Below are 13148 nucleotides of genomic sequence, written 5' to 3' on the forward strand. Positions count from 1 at the left end.
GATTTAACAGGTTTTGAGAGGAAAATCCTTGAAAGGGTCAAAAACCCCACAAAACCTCGGACGTTTATTTGATAAGAGGGGTTTGCTTAACCGAATCCCTTCCGTTTCCCTTTAATCCCTTTCTATTAATGTGTTTCAGGATCTTTTTCAGAGACTGATGGAAGCAAAACCCCAAAGGTTTAAAAGAATTGGGTGAAAGAAAGGGATTCACCAAATCTCCTTAAATCCCCTCCTCTTCAAACCTCCCAAATTCACTTCTACCAAACAAAGCCTGAAGATTTTGCTGCATCATGAGCACGCACCAACCAACCAATGTATCGAACTCGGTGCTTTTAATACTCTTTTGCTCCTCCTCCTTTCCTCCAACAGAATTCATTATTCCCTGGTGCGGTGATACTGCCGGTACGTGCTCTCGGCCAGTCCGGTGGCGACTGACGTCTCTGCCCGGGCCTCCCCCGATTGCCACGCCCCCGGCAGACGACAAACCATGCTGCCTAAAAGACGCCGCATTATTGCGAGTATTGTACTGCTCCTACTGTGCCATGCCGTAGTACAGTACGTATCATGCATGCATGCCAGAGCGTACGTGCGTGCGTATACCCCCTACTCAAGATGCAAGCGCAGGGATTGGATTGGATCGGATCGGATCGGATCGGATCGGACTGATGGGTGCAAATGGTGCCGCGCGCACGGTACTACCAGACACAGGACACGCGCGCGAGCGATCACCCATCCTTCGAAAAAGGATCACTTTCCTCGGTCCTTCCCTGAGACACCGACCTCTGCTCGTGGCTACCGAGCGAGCGACAGCTACCACGAAGTTCACCGCCCCGGAGGCGGGGCCTCTGCCTTCTGACAAGTGACGGCTCACGGAGTATTTGTTTGCATTTTGTGCGCGGTGATTTTGTTTTCTTTCAAGGCAGCAAGCAAGGCTCACCATTTTATTTTGTTATTTCTCCACCGTCGAAGCTTGTACCCGCAGATTGTTACGCAACAGTGGTTGTTGTACAACATTATGGATAATGGATTACAACTGGCCAACTATTGCAGTCTTGTCCAATGGTCCTCTGGAGTCTGGACTCCACAATGAAGTACTCCATCGCACCCAGACACGGACTTCACGCAGCTAGCGTTTGCACCCTATCTTGCACTAAGCCGGAAAAAAACCACGCATGTTACGGTTCCTAAAACTTGGCCACGACGACAGAAGTTAGCATGACAGAGAGTCGCTAATAGCCACGCTTCAAAAACGCGCCCCAGGATAGGCTAGCAGTAGCAGCGCGCGCGGCCTATAAAAGCTGCTCCGCGCGCCGCTAAACCCTTCACCCCTCTCTCCCGCTTCCACCTCCAAGCTCTCAATCACAATCCATCGCCTCGCTTCTCAACAGGCTTCTTCCTCTTCTTGAAGCGGCGGAGACCGGAGCCTACGCGGGGGCTTCGCGGCAGGAGCTGGCTAACCATCAGCAGCCCCACGCGGCGGCGCCGGCGCCGCACGACACGGACGCGGAGCTGGCCGGCGGTGGGGAGACGGAGGAGCAGCGCGGCAAGTTCCTCGTGCTGCGCCTCTACGAGGCGCTCAACGCCCGCGACGCGCGCCGGGCGCAGGACCTGCTGGCCCCGGACCTCGAGTGGTGGTTCCATGGCCCGCCCGCGCACCAGCACATGATGCGCCTCCTCACCGGCGCCGGCACCAACGACGAGTTCAGGTTCTGCCCTCGCTCCGTCGACGCCTTCGGCTCCACCGTCGTCGCCGAGGGGAGCGCCGACGGCGCCGGCCAGCTCCTCTACTGGGTGCACGCCTGGACCGTCGGGCCCGATGGGGTGATCACCCAGCTCAGGGAGTACTTCAACACCGACCTCACCGTCACACGCCTCTCCGCCGCGGCGGCCACCAAGAACGCCAGCGCGAGCTCTCCTACCCACTCCTCATCTTCTTCTACCTCTTCCTCCCCCTCCTCGTCTACGTCCTCGGGCCTCTCCTCGCCGGCGCACACACCCAAGTGGCCCAAGTGCTTGTGGCAGAGCCGCCGCACCGACCGCGCGCGCAAGTCGCTGCCGGGCCTCGTCCTCGCCATCTAAGAACAGAGCCTACCATTGAGTAAGCTGCAAGTTAAGGTCTTGGCGTATGGGCTGCTGAACTCAACTGCCTGCGACCTGCGTGCGAGTAGAGTAATCAGGGATCCCACACTTCCACCACAACCACTATCGCTTTGCGTGCTTGATTACCAGTGTGATTTATTTGGTCTAAATCATGGATTATGATGTGTACTACTACTGCGGCAATGGCTTGCTATTGCGGCTGAATAAAAGTATAATGTATTGGACCCTTAAGCAATGTGTGATGAGTCACCTCCATTTCTTTTTTTCTGTCTTTCCTGTTTCCTTGGTGCCATGAGTGACCGGTCCGGTCTTCAAATGAAGCGAGTGACTCCTGTTTAATTTTATTTCACCACAGATTGAAAACTAATTGAGTCAGCAATTGTTGTTTCCGTAAGAGTGGCACCTCTCATGTATTCTTGGCAAAAAATGCATACGTTGGGGACAAATCAAAGCATGCACGAAAACAAAAGTCTGGATAAACCGAGTACACGGATGCAGAGATTCATACCAGAGTAACGGAAAGTCTCCCGCATCCCGGCGGGAAAAGTTCAGGGTGTTGCTTTCAACGTAGCACACACCAAACAAATCCTTGATGTGAAGTTTGCTGGATTCCCGATGGCACTTGAGGAACACAACAAGTCTGGAATTTCCTCTTTTCTTTTCCAACTGAACTGTCCGTTTCCAATTATTTCTGACGTGTAAAAGGTGGTTGACCCACAAAAAAAAAAAAAACGTCTGGGTTTTCGTTTTGGATCTTCTTCTTTTCTTTTCCTGGGGCCTTGCCTTTGCTTGCAAACTGGGGCATCTGAACTTGCTGTTGGAGAGCACTTCAGGCTTTCAGCACCTTTAGTATAAAGGAGCAGACTTAAGAAAATCCAACAAGTTATACTTTACTTCATCTGAGAAAAGTTCAGGATTTCACTGGCCACACCAGACGCACATAAGCTTTTTGATCTTCGGCTGTGTGATGTGCGTGACAGCATGCCATCACATAATCTGATATGGTAGCTGTTCTCTCGGCAATGAGATGAGATCGATGGGCATTCTGGAACTGGAGGTCTGAAACATGTGCCCTGTTCGACTGAACTTTCACACTCATATGCATGTACCTATCTGAATTATTAGCCGCTGAAATTTTAACGGCGAGCCGGAGAAGCAGTACCCACGAACCAGCGAACTTGCCTTTCGGAGTCGACGTCGGTATGCATGCGCTTTTATTAGGTATACTTGTATACTTGTGGCTGGCATCTGATTTTTGTGGGGTTCTTTTTTTAAGATTTTTTTTTGTGGTTTCTTATGTATGGTCAACTGGACCACCCTAATTATTAATTAATCAGTAGCTCTACATTATTGTCTATACTGTTCAAACACAAGTTATTACGATTTGACCAAAATGAAATCAGTTTGTGCAGATAAATAATCGATGTACGTACTTGGTCGCCTCATCGTTCTCCTTTCAGGCTAAGCCAAAGCTGTGAAGCAGCAGTTCAGTTCAAGCGCTCCCACGCGATCGCAGGCTACTAGTACTGTATGACGCTGGAACGTTAATTTTCAGCACTCACTTTCATTCCAGTTGGATGGTACTGTTACTGAAAAATTCAGCAGAACATCTAATCTTGCCTCGATACTTCGATAGAGGCCGGCCGGGGTTATTCTCCATTTTTTGTTTAAAGTCTAATCTTGGCCGAGTTGGGGATGAATGACCAAAGGTATTAGACAACAGAGGAGGAAGGAAACGATATGTCGTTTTCAAAGGATAGGAGAAGGAAATGTCGGCCAGTGGCAACTGGCAATAGCAATGCGTCGTAGTCCGTCTAGCAACTCGGCGGCCATGAAAACTATTTCCTGGACGTGCAAATGACGAGGGAGCAGGAGGCCTACTCGCGGAGACCAGTAGCTATACCTCCGATGACTAGGTCTCCACACGGGACGAGCGTGTCACGATTCGCTCCCTCGCGTTCTTCGATCCAGCTTGATCAACTGGTGCCATGCGGTGGATTGGCTTTGATATTTCGTAACCAAAACTAAGCATAATGCATGCATGTGTGGAATAAGGTGGTGATATCTTCATCCATTGGTGATGTGAAGCTGTGAACCTGCCTCCTGTGGGCTATGAACTGATGACACACTTGCCATCTCATTATTTTATTTCGTCTTTTCCAAATTAATTTTTGAAAAGGGTTTCGCAAATTACAAGGCTTGAGGGTAACACCGCCCCTTCAATCGGGAGTCAATTGCAAGAAGCCATCACATTTTTGAAAAAACGTTTTTATACGGATTTTCCAGAAAGCACCGCACGCACGGCCTAATTTTCTGCATATTGCACTAATTGCTGGATTGACTCTGTTAAACCTGAAACTAACAACCCAGGCCCGCTTGCAGCTCTTTCTCCGGCTCGTGGCCTCCGAAAACACTAGTCTCTCCCACTCTTCTCTCTGTGTGTGTGAGTGGGGTGGGGTGGGGGGGGGGGGGGGCAAGTGCTTGCGCTCTCCTCCCCTCCCCGCCCCAACCTTCATTTGTATATCTCGCCACTTCCAGTTTCAGAATTAGGGTTAGGGTGCTGATTTGGGGATTTGGAATTGCTGGAAATGCGGCATTCGGGTTAATTCATTGGTATGGTATTTGATGAGATACAATACTGGTTATTCTATTTTTTTTGTAGCATGGATGATGATATTTGGGAATTTATGTTTCGTTTTCATAATAGGAAAATCTAGAAAGAACCATGTGCTTGTCACATAACTTATTACAATTTGTTAGCATGACAAAAATAAAGGGCTATAGAAATGATGACTATCTTTATTATGTTGAGGACGATGGTCCTCGTGTGGATAGTTTAGTGTATGCAGAGAATGATGATAAGGTGGATGATATGCTACACCAATTTCGAGGGACAAAAAAATTGTACCTTACTGTCCTCAAGAGCAATGCACCCAACATAGTTGATGTTGACAATCACATGTATGAAGAGCAGGTCTATGCAGCTAACAAAGGATAGGTAGACTAGTTGTTGATTAAACAACACAACACCGATTTACAGAATGTCGAAGGGAAGGGGTGGAACAATGTGAACAACAACATGTACAAGATTTTCAATGGGAGGAGTACATTGTTGAGGACAATAAGAGAGGGCAAGAAGAAGATGAGGAAATTATGCCGTAGTATATACATATTAGGAGTCAGAGGCTAGGGAAGAGTAATAAGAGAGTTAGTGGAATGAAAAGAAAGATTCCAATATATGAGAGTGGTTTAATTCTATAGAAGAATGTGTCGGTGAATGTTGCATGGAAAACAAAAAAATCTACGCACATGCAAGATCTAGCCTGGAGATGCATAGCTACGAGAGGGAGAGTGTGTCTACACACCCTTGTAGATCGCTAAGCGAAAGCGTTAAAAACGCGATTCATGTAGTCGTACGTCTTCACGATCCAAACGCAATCCGTCCCGATCAAGTGCCAAACGGACGACACCTCCATGTTTAGCATACATGCACTCGATGACGTCTTTGCCTCCCCAATCCAGCGAGTGAGGGCAGAGTAGTAGATGGGATCTCCGGCAACACGATGATGTGGTGGCCATGGTGATGAAGCAATGTCGGCAGGGCTTCGCCAAGCGCTACTGCAGATGCGATCGGATGAGAAAACAGAGTTGGGAGAAAGGGAGGGATGCGCCTAGGGCTTGGGATGGGGATGCACTCCCTCTCCCTCTCTATCAATAGGAGGAAGGGGTAGGCAGGGCACCGACCCTAGACCCTTCTCCAAGGGAGGGCTGGTCGGCCAAGGGGAGAACTCCTCCTCCCACAAGGGAGGTGGACGCCTAGGGGAGGAGCCACATCCTCCCTAAGGCACCTCCCCACCTACCACTAGGGCGCATGGGCACTTAGGAGAGGGGCGCCAAACCCACCAGGGGCTCGTGCACCTACCTCTTTAGCTCATGTGCCCCTACGGGTTGTGTGGACCCCCCCCTTTGTGGACCCCCGAAACCCTTTCGGCACTTCCGGTATGATACATCCATTTTGCATCATGAGTTATTCTTGATATTTATGCTATTCTTGCCCATTATTCCTCATTATGGTATAATATGCAAGGTACGTCATAAAGAGAGAAATTAATGGAAACTCAAATTCTAGACCTGAAAACCAAGAAAAAGGCTGAAAATCACTAGACTCCAAATGACCTGAAATTTAATGGAGAATTTTTATGGAATATATAAGAATATACCAGAGGGGGGTCATGTGCTGGCCACAAGCCAACAGGGCACGCTGATACGTCCCAAACGTATCTATAATTTCTGCTTGTTCCATGATCTTTTGGTTGACAATGTTATATGTTTTGCTACACTTTTATATCATTTTACATATATTGGGACTAACCTACTAACTTAGTGCACCCAGTACCAATTTATGCCTGCTGATGTCTATTTTGCAGGGGCTTTTACCCAATTTTCCGAAGCCTGAAAAAAATCTAGAAAAAATATATAAAAAATCAGCGAAACAAAAGCTTCCGGATCACAGAAGCTGGGCCAGAGGGGGGCCAGGGGCCTCCCAGGCGGCCTGCTGGCACGGCCAGGCCCTAGGCATTTATGTAACAGGTGGAGGTCGCCTAAGTGGGTCCCACCTCCTTCGGTGTCCTCCTTTGGCCTTTAGAGTCCCGAGAGGAAACCCTCACAGACTTTCTGGAAACGCGGATTTCTCCATCATTCCGCCACCGCGACGCTTCCAAGACCGGGAGCGTCAGGGGACCTCTTCCCGGCACCCTGCCGGAGGGAGGATTGACCTCCGGGAGCTTCTCCACCGCCATGGACGCCTCCCAGACGTGCCGTGAGTAGTCCTCCTTGGACCATGAGTCCATGACCAATAGCTATGTGATGTCTTCTATCCAATCTTGTGCTTCAATGGTTAGTCCTTGTGAGCTACCCTACATGATCAAGGCATCTATGTAATTCCCTTGCTTTTCTAATGCTCGGTTTGTTGGAACCCGATGGATTATGAGATTATGTTCAGATTGTTATGAGTTATATATTTTATTATCCTTTTATATTATGTTCCTTAATGATTCATGCATGTTCTCCGTTGCTTTTTATTGCTTTGGCCAAGTAGTAGATTGTAACTCCAAGAGGGAGTGTTATGCATGATTGTGGGTTCATGCCCCTCGATATCTAGCTTGAGTGACAGAAACATGAGACTAGGGGATGTGCTTGTTGACACCAGGGAGAAAACAACGGTGCTTGTGACCACGGTTGCAAGGATTGTTTACCTTACGCATAGTTCGTTAATGCAGTTGTCCATTGCTTTGAGTTTACACTTTGGGTGGGGCTGACAACTTAATACCGGCGAGATGTTCTGGATAGATATCTCAAGGTGGATGATTACTAAGTAGATGCTGATGAATAAATGGTCTACTTGTCTTGGCGTACTGCCCATTACTATTGAACCTCTAACTATCAACTAGCATAATTAGCATTGCGGTGCGATCATAATTCTGTCAATTGCCCAACTGTGATTTGTTTACCCAAGCATAGTTGTTTATCGTCTTTGGGGAGAGAGACATCACTAGTGAACATCATGTGACTCCGGTCCATATCACCATCATTGTTTACACCTCCATCATTTACCGCTTTCATTTACTTTTCCATTGCAATCACTATTACCTTCCCGCTTGTGTTTTGATCCGTTGCAAACTACAAGGCCGGGGAGATTGACAACCTCTCTGTACTCGTTTGGAGCAAAGTTATTTGTTGTGGGTGCAGGTCCACGTCTTCTACTAGCGCCAGGGTGGAAGACACCTACTTGTTGAGCCTAGGAGTCCTCCTGGTTCGATAAACCTTACAGTCTCCATGTAAGGGAAATCTGCTGCTGACTACATCTCCACCTTCCACTTGGGGTAACCAACGAGGGGCGAGAAGTATATCCATCAACTCATCATCAAGCTAATTTCTGGCGTCGTTGTGGGGGACTCCAGTCTTCAAGATAGGGGAGTTGCACGCTATCTTTTACCTTTGCTTTCAAGTCATGCTAGTTTGCTTTTTAGTTTTTGCTTTAGAGTATTATACTAAAAACCACAAAAAATTACTTGCTTTATTCTTGCTTGTTGCTGCTGCTATGGTTCCACTGAGAACAGCATGTTGGGTGACTCCACTAGTCACAACAACAATGATTATACCTTCTCCTCTATTGCTCCAGTTACCACTAAGGGTCTTTTTACAAGTAAACCATGTGACTATACTAGTCATTATGGAGAATTATGCCCTTGGCATGGTTGCGTCGGGAAGCCACAAGATCTTTGGTTTGAAGTTGCTCCTAAACGTACCCAAACTTGGGAAGACGTCCAAACTCTTACAACAAATAGCAAATCAAACGTAGAGGATGGCACTACAATTTTACTTAATAGCAACATTATTGATTTTGACAATTGTAGTCTCTCCGAAGTTATCACCTTTTTGCAAAGAATGGCTAAAGACCCCCACACTAGTACACTCAATATTTCCTTCACCGAGCATATTACCAATGCTCTTATCCAAGCTAGGGAGGAGAAGCTCAAGCTAGAGACTTCTATTCCTAGAAAACTAGAAGATGGTTGGGGTCCTATGATCAAAATTAAATTTAATAATATCTCTTGCTTTGCTTTGTGTGATGTTGGAGCTAGTGCTTCCGTTATGCCCAAAAGAATGTATTATATGCTTGATTGGAAACCTTATGAGCCATGTTCTTTTGGTGTTCGTCTCGTTGATTCTTCCATAAAGAAACCTTTAGGGAGAATTGATGATGTGCTTATTATTGTCAATGATAATTATGTGCCCGTTGATTTTCTTATTATGGACATTGAATGTGATCCTTCATGTCCAATTATTTTATTATTGACATGAAAGAGAATTGACTGTTGGTGCTATCATTGACATGAAAGAGGAAATTATTAAATTCCAATTTCCTCTTAAGAAGGGAATGGAACACTTCCCTAGAAATAAGATTAAGTTACCTTATGAGTCCGTTACTCGGGCAAGTTATTCTTTTGGCGTTGATAACACTTGATCTTCTTGCCTTATGCCTAGCTCAAAGGCATAAAAGAAAGCGCTTGTTGGGAGGCAACCCAATTTGTTTTTTCCTTTCTGTTTTAGTGATCTTGATGCTTATTACTACTGTAGAAACATCATTGTATCTTTATTTTAAGCTTTGTGCCAAGTTATAGCCTCCGATTGCAAGAAAGTTCAAAAACTGTGACATGCTGTCCAGAAACAGATTCTGTCTGCTTGACGAAAAACTTTGTCAAAAATCACCAGATCTGAATTTTTGTGACAGCATGCTCTATATAGTTGCATTTCTCGCATCTATTCTGAGTTTTTGATTTGAGTTGCATACGTACCCCGAATAAATTATTTACTACGTGTTGTTCTGTTTTTCACAGATTCTGCCATGTTTTGCGTTTTCATTGTTTTGCAAATCCTAAGTTTACTCTTTATTTGCAAAAACCTTTTGGCATTCATAAGAAGTAGTAGCTTTTCATAAAAATATTTATTTCCAGCAGGTAATGAATTATTTTATTAAGGTAACTAACCACTCTAATCAGCTTATGATGAGTTTCGTATGAAGGGAGTTTTCAAGTATGCGATGGGAGATGATAAAAGAAGATACATGAGTGTCAAGCGCTCAAGCTTGGGGATTCCCCCATGCACCCCCATAAATATTCAAAGGAGACTAAAGCGTCTAAGCTTGGGCATCCCCTTATCTATCAACAATCATCAGTTCGTCCATCTCCATGTTATATTTTTATCACTTCATATGATATGTGCTATGCTTGGAGTGTCTCGCTATTTACTTTTTAGTTTGTTTTGGTTTTTCTTGCTGGTCATAACAAGTCAGAACCTATCCTACCTTGTTTGGGAGAGAGACACACTCCAATCCACTCTAGAAAACAACATAGGTTTTCATGCTTATCTTTTTCGTGTGTTCTTCATCTTTTCCTAGCTACTGCCATGTGTAGCTCTTAGTTTTCATGCTTATACTTTTAAAAGGTTTTGTTTAGATTGCTTCTGGAACTCTCTTGAGTTATCATGCTTTTCTTGTTTAGAGAGTTGGCTCATTGCACTGAGTTGTGTGTCTTGCATGAGTAGGTAATTGAGGTTGCTATTTAAGTATAGTAGTAACTTGCAATAGTTTTGAGGTATTGATTTGAGTAATGTTTGGACTATTGGTGCCTGAGCCTATTAGTGATAGGTGTCGTATTTTGGGAAATCCGTGTGTTTTTCAAAAACTAAAAATTAGTTGAGAACTCTAACTACTAAATTGATCGCTAACTTCTGGAGGGGTTGGAATATATAGAGCACCCTCACGTTACCATGAGTCGAGGATGCGCAAGGATAACCAAACCCCCAAACACTCCTCCTCGGGGTACTTGTCTCTTTGTGAATTTCCTAACTAGATAGAGAGTTACCGATAATAAGTGTATGAGTTCTTCAGACTAATGTGAGTATTCGATTGTTGGCACTTCCACCATCCATATTTTGCTAGCCTCTTCGGTACCGTGCATTGCCCTTTCTCACATTGAGAGTTGGTGCAAACTCCGTCGGTGCATCCAAACCCATGACATGATGCGCTCTGTCATACATAAGCCTCATTATATCTTTCCTCAAAACAACCACCATACCTACCTACTAAGGCATTCCCATAGCCTTTCCGAGATACATTGCCATGCAACATCCACCATCTCATGACTTGATCTTCATGTTATACATGCTTTTGCTTGATCGTAGAGCTGCATGATAGTTGGGTCTTGCCCTTATTACTGCTACATGACGCGCTAGTATCACTGCATATCCTCCAACACTCGCAGAGGCATATATTTGCATACATCATGATAGTTTTCACTTGTCTTTATGTTGAATACTTCTTATAAAGTGTGATGATTTTTCTTTTTATTCATGTAAAACATAGAGTGTTGCCCTTAAGTGAGGAAAAGATCCCAAAGTGGACAAAACAAAAGATCCCAAAGAGGACAAATGAGAGATAAAAAGAAAGAGCCAAAGAGGCCAAAAAAATAAAATAAAGAGAAAAATAAAAAGAAAAAGAAATAAAAAGAGAGAAAGGGGCAACACTACTATTCCTTTTGAGAGATCCACACTCGTACTCCATTACTATATTGGTACTACATAGAGATTATCGTTCATGCATAACTATGTGGGGACCCTTACACTATAGAACTTGGTTTGCATATTCCAATGATGAGCCTCCTCAAATGAGCTCTAGGTCTTCATGAGCAAACAAGTTGGATGCACCCCCACTAGTTCCATTGGAGAGCTTACCTTAGCTCATATGTGCATCCGTTACATGGCAATCCCTACTCCTCACATCATATCTATCATTTGGCTTTCTCTCCCCTATGGTTGTCCTCATTGATGTGAGACTTTCACACCTTTTTGTCTTCCTTCCCCATCATTATTCTATTTGCCATCCTATGTGCCAACATATCTTGCTTACGCTCATGCATTGCATGAGTGCTCAAAGTCGAAAGGGAGAGGATCATTTTGATTTGTGCCTGACTAGTGGTCTCGGGATGAGTCAAAATAAGATTCCGGAGGGGAATAAGTGTGAGGTTTAGTAGATTGAGTTCTCGATTAAAAATATATATTTTATGATCTCAAACCATCTTCCACTTCTTGCACGCAAACACCATTTGGAGACATTCGAGTCACGGATAGCGAGAGCTCTTGCACCTTTATGTTCTTACTTTGCTAAATACAATACTAGGTAAAAAGTCTTGCTTGTTATTGTCTTGACTTGGATTGCATATCTTTCTTGCTTTACTTTGAAGTTCTTATATGTGTGTTAGCATGTCACCACAGAAATTATTATGTTATCATTTATCTACTCGAGGACGAGAGAAACTAAGCTTGGGGATGTTGATACCGTAATTTATAATACGTTCCAAACGTATCTACAATTTCTGCTTGTTCCATGATCTTTTGGGTGACAATGTTATATGTTTTGCTACACTTTTATATCATTTTACACATATTTGGACTGACCTACTAACTCAGTGCACCCAGTGTCAGTTTCTGTCTGCTGATGTCTATTTTGTAGGGGCTTTTACCCATTTTTCCGAAGCCCGAAAAAAATACAGAAAAAATATGTAAAAAATTAGCGAAACAGAAGCTTCCGGATCACCGAAGCTGGGCTAGAGGGGGGCCACGGGCCTCCCACGCGGCCTGCATGCGCGGCCAGGCCCTAGGCCCTACCAGGAGGTCGCCTGGGTGGGTCCCACCTCCTCCGGTGCCATCCTTTGGCCTATATTTAGAGTCCCAAGAGGAAACCCTCACAGATTTTATGGAATCGCGAATTTCTCCATCGTTCCTCCGCCGCAGCGCTTCCAAGATCGGGAGCGTCAGGAGACCTCTTCCCGGCACCCTCCTAGAGGGAGGATTGACCTCCGGGAGCTTCTCCACCGCCATGGACACCTCCTGGCATGCCGTGAGTAGTCCTCCTTGGACCATGAGTCCATGACCAGTAGCTATGTGATGTCTTCTCTCCAATCTTGTGCTTCAATGGTTAGTCCTTGTGAGCTGCCCTACATGATCAAGGCATCTATGTAATTCTCTTGCTTTTGCTATGCTCGGTTTGCTGGGATCCGATGAATTATGAGTTATATATTTGATTATCCTATTATATTATGTTCCTTAGTGATTCATGCATGTTCTCCATTGCTTTTTATTGCTTTGTCCAAGTAGTAGATTGTAACTCCAAGAGGGAGCGTTATGCATGATTGTGGGTTCCTGCCCCTCGATGTCTAGCTTGAGTGATAGAAACATGGGACTAGGGGATGTGCTTGTTGCCATCAGGGAGAAAACAACGGTGCTTGTGACCACGGTTGCAAGGATTGTTTACCTTACGCATAGTTCGTTAATGCAGTTATCTGTTGCTTTGAGTTTACACTTTGGGTGGGGCTCGCAACTTAATATCGGCGAGGTGTTCTGGATAGGTATCTCAAGGTGGATGCTTAGTAAGTAGATGTTGATGAATAAATGGTCTACTTTTCTTGGCGCACTGCCCATTACTAATG

At 45.1% G+C, this 13148-nt stretch overlaps 1 protein-coding gene across 1 annotated transcript; it reads left to right on the forward strand.

Moving 5' to 3' along the window:
* The first annotated feature begins 1335 nt into the window (after window positions 1-1335).
* LOC123446576 (senescence associated gene 20-like) lies at window positions 1336-2331 on the forward strand. Its single transcript, XM_045123152.1, has one exon. It carries the CDS (start codon window positions 1663-1665, stop codon window positions 2077-2079), a length of 417 nt encoding a protein of 138 aa, XP_044979087.1. The 5' UTR covers window positions 1336-1662; the 3' UTR covers window positions 2080-2331.
* Window positions 2332-13148: the final 10817 nt, after the last annotated feature.

Source organism: Hordeum vulgare, chromosome 4H, assembly GCF_904849725.1.
Source record: "Hordeum vulgare subsp. vulgare chromosome 4H, MorexV3_pseudomolecules_assembly, whole genome shotgun sequence".
Classification (NCBI taxonomy): domain Eukaryota; kingdom Viridiplantae; phylum Streptophyta; class Magnoliopsida; order Poales; family Poaceae; genus Hordeum; species Hordeum vulgare.